Here is a 10,940-nt window from a genome sequence, read left to right on the forward strand (position 1 = left end):
CCACGAACGTATATGGCACTCCATAAATAAGAACATAATTTTCATGAGCCCTGCATGCTGTGTTGTTGCAACATAAAAATACTGAAGTGCTTCTGTGTTATGACCTTCATGCTATATTTAATGGTTAGAACTAATCAAGTGTTGCATTTCTTAAAGAATCATTAAAATATTTGATAGAACACAATATCTTTTTTTAAGGATAAATTTTTTAGGTAAGTTTGGGGAACTTTCAAGTTTTTTTTTTTTTTCAAATCTGAAATGATAAACTCAATTCATTTTTATTTTACAGGACCTACTGGCAACAATGAAGCTCTGGATTTTTATGTTATGTTCAGTTGTGGTTGCCTCGGATTTACTACAATCTCAGACTTCTTTGTCTTCAGCGAGAGGATCTTGTGAAAATCTGTGTTCTTGTGAAGAAAAGGATGATATCTTGATTATAAACTGTGAAGAAAGAGGTATCAAAATGTTATCACAAATAAATGTCCCACCATCACAGCCTTTCCATCTTAACCTGCTGAACAATGGCTTGACCACGTTACATATGAATGATTTTGCTGGCCTCATCAATGCTATCTCACTACATGTTGGATTTAATAATATTGCAGATATTGAACCTGGAGCTTTTAATGGTCTCAGTCTTCTTAAGCAACTTCATATCAATCACAATTCATTAGAAATACTTAAAGAGGATACTTTTCAGGGACTTGAAAATCTGGAGTTTCTTCAAGCAGACAACAATTTCATCACCGTGATTGAAGCAAGTGCCTTTAGCAAACTCAACAGACTTAAAGTGCTTATTTTAAATGACAATGCCATTGAGTTTCTCCCTCCTAACATATTTCGCTTTGTGCCGTTGACCCACTTAGATCTTCGTGGAAACCAGTTACAGACACTGCCATATGTTGGCTTTTTAGAGCATATTGGTCGAATACTGGACCTTCAGCTGGAAGACAACAAATGGGCCTGTAATTGTGACTTACTGCAGCTGAAGATATGGCTGGAAAACATGCCTCCCCAGTCTATAATAGGTGATGTTGTGTGCAACAGCCCTCCAGTTATCAAAGGCAGCATCCTAAGAAGATTAAAAAAAGAATTGCTCTGTCCCACTCACCCTATAAATGAACTTGAAGATCCTTCAGGGTCCTTGCCCTTGGTAGTAACCACCTCTATAAGTGATAGCCACCTACCAGCCAAGGTGATCCCTGTCCTGAAAGCTCCTACCAAGGAACCAGGTTTAGTGCTTCATGCCACAAAGCCAGCTACTCAGCTTCCAGGAATATACTGTCCTGTACCCTGTCACTGCACCAGCCATATCCTGTCAGGAGTTCTAATTCACTGCCAGGATCGAAATATCGAAAGCTTGTCTGATTTAGGTCCCCCTCCTCCAAACCCTAGAAAGCTTATTCTAGCTGGAAACATTATTCAAACATTGCTGAAATCAGATCTGGTGGACTATGCTAGCCTGGAAATGCTTCACTTGGGAAACAATCGTATTGAAATCCTTGAAGAAGGATCATTTATGAATCTAATGAGATTGCAGAAGCTATATCTAAATGGCAATCATCTTACGAAGTTAAGTCAGAGTCTCTTCCTTGGTCTTCAGCACCTTGAGTATTTGTATCTTGAATACAATGCCATCAAGGAAGTTTTGCCAGGGACATTTAACATGATGCCAAAACTTAAGGTGTTATATTTAAACAACAACCTTCTTCAAACTTTACCACCCCATGTTTTCTCAGGGGTGCCACTAGCCAGGCTAAACCTTAAAACAAACCAGTTTACCCATTTGCCTGTGAGCACTGTCTTGGATGAACTGGATTTGTTGGTACAAATTGAACTTGAGGACAACCCTTGGGACTGTACTTGTGATTCAGTTGGGCTGCAACAGTGGATACAAAAGTTGAATAAGAACATCATGATGGGTGACATTTTCTGTAAATCCCCAGGGCACCTAGCAAAAAAAGAATTGAAATCTCTGAACAGTGAAGTCTTATGCCCAGGACTAATAAATAGCCCAGCCCTGCCAACCCATGCTAGCTTTATAGTTGTGACAACTTCTTCTACAACCACCAATACTGCGGACACTATTCTTCGATCACTTACAGATGCTGTCCCACTTTCTGTTTTAATCCTAGGGCTCCTAATTGTGTTTATTACGATTGTATTTTGTGCAGCAGGAATAGTTGTCCTTGTTCTGCATCGGCGGAGACGACACAAAAAGAAACAGGCAGATGAACACATGAGGGACAGTAGCCCAGTTCATCTCCAGTACAGCATGTATGGTCACAAAACAACACACCACACAACTGAGCGTCCAGCACCAACTCTCTATGAGCAACGCATGATCAGTCCCATGGTTCAAGTTTATCGAAGTCCATCCTTCAGCCCCAAACAGACAGAACAACAGGAGGAGGGAAATGAAAAGGATATGAATGACTCCAGACATGTCCGCAGAAATCTTCTGGAAAGAGAGAACAATTCTCCTCTCACAGGTTCAAATGTCAAATACAAATGTACAGACCAATCATCTGAATTTCTGACCTTTCAGGATGCCAGCTCCTTATACAGAAACATTCTTGAGAAAGAAAGAGAACTCCAGCAGCTAGGGATCACTGAGTATCTAAGGAAAAATATTGTCCAGCTCCAGCCTGACATGGAAGTACATTATCCTGGAACACATGAGGAGCTAAAGTTAATGGAGACATTAATGTACTCCAGACCAAGAAAGGTTTTGCTTGAGCAGACTAAAAATGAGTATTTTGAGCTCAAAGCTAACTTACATGCTGAGCCTGACTACCTGGAAGTCCTGGAACAGCAAACATAAAATGATATTACTTTGGACTGGGACAGAAAATCTGTAATTCTATATTAAGTCAGAACATTGTAAATAAAAGTGCCTTATAATAATGTATCATCCATCAGGACTAAAGCACAGCAGTAATCCTAACAAAAACTCAGGGATCACTGTGGGAAGCCATGCGGAAGTTTGCAGGCAATATGTCTTACCCCAATTGAAACATGATCTCTGTGTGATTGAACTGTGGGAGAAAGACTGCCATATTCCTTGGGGGGGGGGGGGGGGTGTTAAAAGGTCTGTATGGCACTCCCCATTCTGTACCTAACCTAGGATAAACCTTTTATGTTATTTGTACTTCTTTCTTTTCTCTCAATTTAATTGGATTACATTTTTAAGTACATGATTATATAGTTATAAAGGTTAATATGTATTGGTTAGGTATTAGTACATGCACTACATATGTGAACATTGTCTACAACTGCACTTACCATGCCCTTATAATAAATACAAAAGGAAATGAAGCTTTGTCATATTAAATGTCAGTTAAAAAGAAAAAAAAAGAAAAAAAGATATTTAATTGTATAGGCATCCAGTGCCTGCAAACATTTAAGTATCTTTTACGTGGGACTTAATTTATCACATTATTACAGTATGTGGATGGAAAATATATGTATAAAGATAATTACCAACACTTTAAGAGACATCAACAAAGCTTTCTGCTACTTTCCCTATCTGACAGTTTTACTCAAATTTGGACAATCTTCTCTTGTTCTGCTGCTATAAAATGTTGTGCATCACTGGTGTTTCAACTCATAAGCCAGGGCAATTCTGAAAGCTACTGAGAATCAGCTGTAAATACATTAGTGCACCTAATGAGTTTGATTTCTTTTATATAACTGGCTCCTGTGGCGGCTTTGAATATTCCTGGCAGAAATACAGAAATAAGTACACTATGGCCAGTAACTTCCAGATATGGGGGGGGGGGGAGAATATTTTGTTGTTGTTTGTATCAATTCTCTACATTTTGCTACACATTAACAGCAAAAAGACACTTCTCCTGTTAAGAGGTAAAAGTGGCTTAGAGTGTGGAGCCCTGCAGCTTTATTTTACAACAAAGTCTAGCTAGATTTATATTAACTATTTATTCTGTACAGTTTTGTATTCTTTTTCAGTTCACAACAAGGAATACTTCTTGGGTGCCTTTCAAGCAAATCAAAACTGCTCACTATAAACAAAAATGGAAATAAAGCTTTTTTTTTAAAAAAAAATGTCATTTTCTTAAAAGTCTTTTTTTAAAAAGAGCAAGACAGCAAGACCTGCATGCACAAGTTTAGATCTGTTCAGGAGTCAAACACGAAGCTTCTCTCTGTTGTCATGTGGACAGAAGCATCTTGTTCACTGTGCAATAAGGCCATTCAGTTTCTGTGCACGACTGACACAGTGCCAAACTGAAAATCTGACTTGCATTTCTCCTCCTTTTTAAACAAATCTTTTGTAAATCAACTACACATGAATATTTTTTTTCTGATTTCCAATTGCACAGCTATTGAAAGGCTGAATCAATTAATAGATTTCTAAATATATAGATTAAAACTAACAACTGTAGACTCGATAAATTCAGAGCCAAAAAATAAATAAATAAATTAATTAATTAAAAAGATTCCCTTCCTTTAATTTAGCCTACTGCAGTTTTATTGCCTAGCTGTGAGTTCTCCACACTTCTTATATATGGGTTTCTGAAGGAACATGATATCCGATAGAAAACTATATTTTCTTGGCTCTTAAGTTTGCATAGTGCTATTGACTTCAGTGGTACTATACAGATTTACACAAGGCGAGGATCTGGCCCTGTATCCTTACTGTTATCTGATCAAACTTCCATAACAACATTTTGTTGATATCATCACGTTGCCATGACAGTAAAACTAGCTGGCTCCCAAGAATCAAACTGCAGTAGCAAGACAATAAGTGCTGTTTGCTCTGGCTATGACTAAAACCTATCATAGTTTAGGTTCGTCCACAGTGCGTTCTAGGAGAGTGAGGAACAGTGATTGGTTATACTACAGCTACAGTAATGTTACCATCATTTCACTCAAAAGAAATCATTATAGAAAACTGACAACTAAATTCTGTCACAAAACATATTGTAGTAAGAGGTACTGATAGCTGTAATAATATCATTAAGGGTCTGATTAAAAATCTAATGAAGTTTATGGAATTGACTTTTGTGGACTTTGGATCAGGGCCTAGATATATAGTACTCTATTAAAAATAAGTTTGAATAGGTGGATTAATTCCCTCACACTCATATTTTTCCATCAACCCTCCGGACTATCAGAGATTTCAAAGTCAGAGCAGGGGTGAGGGGAGGGTGGGGAAAGAAGCAATAAGAAACAAATTGGGCCTAATTCTTCTCTGCCCTTGTATGGTCATTTACACCAGTGCAACGTGGGTGTATAATGCTGCCTTCTGATTGCTATGGTGCAGAGCAGTGGAGAATCAGGCCCTCAGGCTTCTGTTTGAGGGAAATGCTTTCAGACTACAGACAAGTGCCACATGCATAGATGACACTTTATTTAGCTGCTAAAGATTTCTTAGCAGAATGTGGAGGACAACTATGCTGGAAAATAGGCTCTTTCACTGTAGACTGAAAGCATCAGAAAAATGTTGAGTACAATTTATGTCATGGCAACTCAGATGCTCAGTTGTGTCAGTGCTTCACGCACCACAGCTGGGGGGAGGGGAGCTTTAGACTAACTTTGATCCTCCTCCCTGCCTAGGTCTGCTGGGGGCTAGTTCAATCCCTGCATAAATTAGGGCAGCCTCAGGGGTGCTCTCATTTAGAGAGGTGTGTAATAGCCCCACGTAGCTGTTGTAGCATCCAAGGATCACTGGAGTAAAGCACATGTCATCCACAACCCTTCCTGATTAAAAACAAATAAATAAATAAAAAACTAGCTAGAAAAAAATGATAGGTGAAAAACCTGTGCCTGAAGGTTCTCTGGAATGTTTCCATCACAGCAATTAGAAATGCATCTCTTCTGGGAAATTGGATGGGGTCTGATGGAGTGTCCTCTTGTTGTGGCATGTTCTCCTCCACATGAGGCAGGCAAAGTTAAACGGTTTATGTATGTTTCACTGAGACAACACATTGGAGGCTGGAAAGTGCAGCATATCTGACAGTCTGAAACAAAGTGGATTCATTTTTTCTCATGTCAGTGCTGTAGTTAATAATTGAGTGCAAGAACAGCACATCAGCAGACATATTGGTGCAGTTGGCAGGTACATAACTGTTATGTTGTTAGGCCACCTCAAGGTACCTGACACTGTTATTTTTTTTCTGACAGTTTGGCACACAAAATGTATTAAATAACAAGAGGGCCCTGTTCTCTCAAGAAACACAGCTTACATCAGTCTCTTGCAGATACTTATTTTAATCTGCCTCTTATCTTTTAACATACATAAAAATCAAATTCATGTTTTCTTCCCTTTTCTTCCTACTACAGGTGTCCTGACAGCCTCTTAAATAATGGCGCATGCATATATTACCTACAATGATGTCCCTGCAAGCTTCTGAACAGAAAAGACTCAACCATAAAATTACTGTTAGTCTAGTGGCTCATTGAATATGTGACTGATCAAATATTTTCAATCCATTCTTCTCTTTTAACATGGTTGCTTGACCTTTTTTGTAAGGGATTTCCAAACTGAATATGAGTTCATACTTTTTACAGGGATGCATCCACGCCACAAGTTCCAGACCTGAAACCAAGCTTTCCCCAAGATCAGCAGTGTTTGGTATGATAGCAATCTGAGGATTTGGCGAGGCCTACCTCTACATGAAATAAAAGCCAAAAATTGATCCTTCCATAACAGCAAGTGTTGTGTGACACCTACCTAGAGATCTGTTACCTGGGAAGAATGAGAAAATGAAGAGATGAGGCTGACTGGGAAGGCCAAACATCTGTGCCAGAGGACTTTCTGGTATATGAATGGAGAGAGGCATTTGCTACAGAGAAAACTAATGTTTCACAGGGGAAAATAATGGTGAAATGAGGGAAATTAATCACAATGCACTTTCTCATGCACACTTACATGACTTGCTAGTCTTGTAGAGATGCTAAATGCACCATGGTCGGGTAGGGAAACATTTGCCTTCAAGATGAGGAGATAGAATGTGACATTCGCTAAAGAGGCATCACTCTTTTATTTCCCCTTTTGTTATTCCAGTATACAGGAATTTGCAGAGTTTGGGGAGGCTCCATGGGGTTTGTACATTCCTTGCAGGTCTGTGAGGGCTCACTGTGTGGTTCCATCAGGGTGGACTAGGGGCAGAGAAGAGGGATCAGCTACTGAGGCTGTGTGCTGCTTCAAAGGATTTGTCCCTTAATGGTGCTCTAGGTTTGTGATACTCTTGATCATGCCCCAATAACAGATGTTAAATCCTTCTTGCTCTGAATCAGAAATTGACGATAACATTAGCTACCCACTGGAATCAATACTAGGAAGTTAATTGCCATACTGAAAAGATACAGCATGACATTCTCTTTCCTGCTCATCTGCTAACAGTCAGCCTTGGCTTTTTAACACAACAGAGCAATTTCTGAAACAGCCACAACTTGATAGAAACCAGCTAACCTCAAGAACAAGAAAGGAATGAAAACATCATATATTGTTCAGGTTCTTGATGGTATGATGTGATGGACAATTGCTGTTTAGTTGAAATGACTTCTTTTCATAGGGTCACTCAAGAATAGGGTGCAAATATATATGCATGTTACAACTCCTGAAATGTGCACCTAGAGTTTGTGTTGCAATACAGAAGTGCCAGAAGCTTGGATTCACAAAAGAAGTTATGCTGAGCATCACAACACCTTACATTTAGGCATGTGGAAAATCACTGCAATTCACAAAGCCTGGGTTAGGCTCCTATACAATGAATGGGGAGAGATAGGCACCATAGACTGCAATCCTGAAAAGCCAGCGTAAGCTAGCCAGTGGGAGGTGCTGACAACAGGGCAGTGTTCTAATTCTGCCTCCTCAGAGAGATAGGTGCTTAAGACCAGGATGGAGGGAGGCATCTATATCTGCTTATGATTCACAGGCAGGAATCCTCTTTGGAGTAAGGCACCTATGCTGTTTGGAAAGAAGCAAGAGGTGGAGGCCACTGCTCGCCTTATAACATTTATCCCACTGGTTAGAGAACTTGCCTGGGGTCTGGGAAACCTAGCTTCAATTCACCCCTTCTGCCCAAAGAGAAAGAATTTGAATACAAATCTCTCACCTCTTATTCAAGTGATCACTGAACTATGGAATAGTCTGATGTGTGGCTCCTCAATCTCTGCTGGTGAAGCTGTTGTACTCTGGATAAATAATGAAAGAGTGATTGGAGCAGGGGGACTGGACCTGCATGGGTGCCCTCACTACTGGACTACAGAATCATTCTCACACACACTCTCTCTCTGTCTGGCCCAGTGACTATTTAAGTACCTATCCAGAGTGGAAAAGTCATGGGCCAGACAGAAAGAAGAGAGAGAGAGAGAGAGAGAGAGAGAGAGAGAGAGAGAGAGAGAGAATCTATGGTCCAATAGTTAGTGCACCCACGTCCGAGGTGGAAGATTGTAGGAGCACTCCCCCTGCTTCAATCACTTGATTATTTATCCATAGGGGAACAGCTCCGACAGGAGACATTGTGGGAAACCTACATCAGAATATCCCATTACTCAGTGGTTAGAGCACTCCCCTAAGAGGTAGGAGGCGCCTATTGACATTTTTCTCCACCTCTGGTAGAGGGGGTGAAAAGAGCCTGGGTTTTACACATCCCAGGCAAATGCTCTAATCACCGGGCTAAAAGTTATAAGGTGAGTACTGCCACCACCATTTCCACCCCAGGCCAAATTTTGAACGGGACGCAGTCCAATAGGTGGCCTCTAAGCATGCCAACCAAATCCAATCCCTCATGCAGCCAAACACCTATTCTTCCCTGGTTTGTGAATTTCTCTGGGTCTTAGATGTGAGACAGATACCCAGATGCCCAGAATGAGGCAAAAATATGCATGCCCAGAGGCAGAAATTTAGGTGCAGAGGGAACCTTTACTCTGAAAACTTAGGTACTGAGTGAATTCAGGCACCTACAGGGGTTAGGCAGGAGTTTTGTGCATTGCATTGGAGCCAAAACTGGAACTTAGGTATGTAACTCCTTTTGTGCATCCAGGCCCGAGTCAACATTTTAAACCACTTACTTGTAATTCATGCTTTTAGGAAGGAACAAAGATGGGGGAGAGGGAAGCCCTGGCTTTGTTATCATTATTATTTTAGAAGGGAACTGCATAACAAATCTTGGTTAATCTTTATTTTAGCCTAGTCTCATTGCAGATACACTTATCTAGATTGGTTTGTATTTGAGGTCATTTGCTTTAGGAATCTTACAAATCTGGCAGATGTAGTTAATTTACCATTTAGATTACAGAAGTACCTCCGATAATTTTCAAGCAAATAGAGGACTGGAACCCCTTACATATGATAAAATCTATCATCTTAACTGTTACCATAAATTAGCATTTTAAATTAGCAATAAAATTGGGTTTTGTCAGCTCATAAAACTAAATCTCAATTTTTGTTTTGGATAAGAGCCGGCACAGCATTTTCACATTGTTTTAAGTACAAAGCTAATATGGCATTTCCATAAGGGATACACATTTTGGTTTAAATATTATTAAATAGCTTAATCTTGAATCTGATTAAGAAAAGGCCTAAGGTTCAGATAAGTATCAATACCCGAGATACTGTAGATTTACATGGTGGCACTATTTCTCATCAGGTTGAGATCCAGATTTAAATTGAGAATGAGGAGATACAATGCATTTATGGACGAAGAATCTGACTGTCCACTGCTTTGCACCTGATGATTTCAAGGTGGGTGTAAAACATTAACAAATCAGAAGGATAGCATTTTATACCCACTTTGCGTATATGTAAATGACTACTCTAGGGGCTAGGGAGTGGTGAACGAGGCATGAAGTGTTTAATTGTCTCGTGGATTAGATACATATCTTTAAATAACATACAACTAAAAGAGATGCATTTGAAAAAAAAAAATCCCTATCCATTAGCCCGGGGTGGCCAACCTGAGCCGGAGAAGGAGGCAGAATTTACCAATGTACATTGTCAAAGAGCCACACTAATACATCAGCAACTCCCCATCAGCTCCCTCCCTCCCTTCCCCCCCTCCCCGCTCCCAGTGCCTCCCACCCACCGACAGCCCTGCCGATCAGCGCCACACCTCCCAATCAGCTGTTTTGTGGCGTGCAGGAGGCTCAGGGGAGGAGCGAGGGCATGGCAGGCTCAGGGGAGTTGGGGGGAAGGGGTGGAGTGGAGGCAGTTCCTGTGGCAGAGCCAGGGGTTGAGCAATGAGCACCCCCCAGCGCATTGGAAAGTTGGCGCCTGTAACTCCAGCCCCAGAGTCGGTCCCTAGACAAGGAGCCGCATATTAATTTCTGAAGAGCCGCATGTGGCTCCGGAGCCACAGGTTGGCCCCCCCTGCATTAGCCATTCATGAATATAGAACTCCCCAACGGGAGATTCTGTGCTCAGGATAGCTATCTTTATACTGTGTCATAATAAAATTAAGGCTGACTCATGCTCAGTAGGTCCTGCAACTATTGCACATCATGGGCCTAAGAACCATCAGTGCTCCCATTTCATAGAATCACAGAATATTAGGGTTGGAAGAGACCTGAGCAGGTCATCTAGTCCAATCCCCTGCTCAAAGCAGGACCAACACCAACTAAATCATGCCAGCTAAAGCTTTGTTAAGCCGGGCCTTAAAAGCCTCTACAGATGGAGATTCCACTACCTCCCTAGGTAACCCATTCCAGTGCTTCATCACTCTCCTAGTGAAATAGTGTTTCCTAATATCCAACCTAGACTTCCCCCACTGCAACTTGAGATTATTGCTTCTTGTTCTGTCATCTGCCACCACTGAGAACAGCTTAGCTCCATCCTCTATGGAACCCCCCTTCAGGTAGTTGAAGGCTGCTATCAAATCCCCCCTCACTCTCCTCTTCTGCAGATTAAATACCCCAGTTCCCTCAGCAGCGCCTCATAAGTCATGTGCCCCAGCCCCTTAATAATTTTTGTT

At 40.9% G+C, this 10,940-nt stretch overlaps 1 protein-coding gene across 1 annotated transcript; it reads left to right on the top strand.

Moving 5' to 3' along the window:
• Nucleotides 1-304: 304 nt before the first annotated feature.
• SLITRK6 (SLIT and NTRK like family member 6) lies at nucleotides 305-2,827 on the top strand. The gene has a single exon (XM_065421971.1). It carries the CDS (start codon nucleotides 305-307, stop codon nucleotides 2,825-2,827), a length of 2,523 nt encoding a protein of 840 aa, XP_065278043.1.
• Nucleotides 2,828-10,940: the final 8,113 nt, after the last annotated feature.

This window comes from Emys orbicularis, chromosome 1, assembly GCF_028017835.1.
Source record: "Emys orbicularis isolate rEmyOrb1 chromosome 1, rEmyOrb1.hap1, whole genome shotgun sequence".
Taxonomy (NCBI): Eukaryota; Metazoa; Chordata; order Testudines; family Emydidae; genus Emys; species Emys orbicularis.

What these genes read in the sequence shown, in the direction of transcription:
- SLITRK6 (XM_065421971.1), top strand. Translation starts at nt 305, where the DNA reads ATGAAGCTCTGGATTTTTATGTTATGTTCAGTTGTGGTTGCCTCGGAT.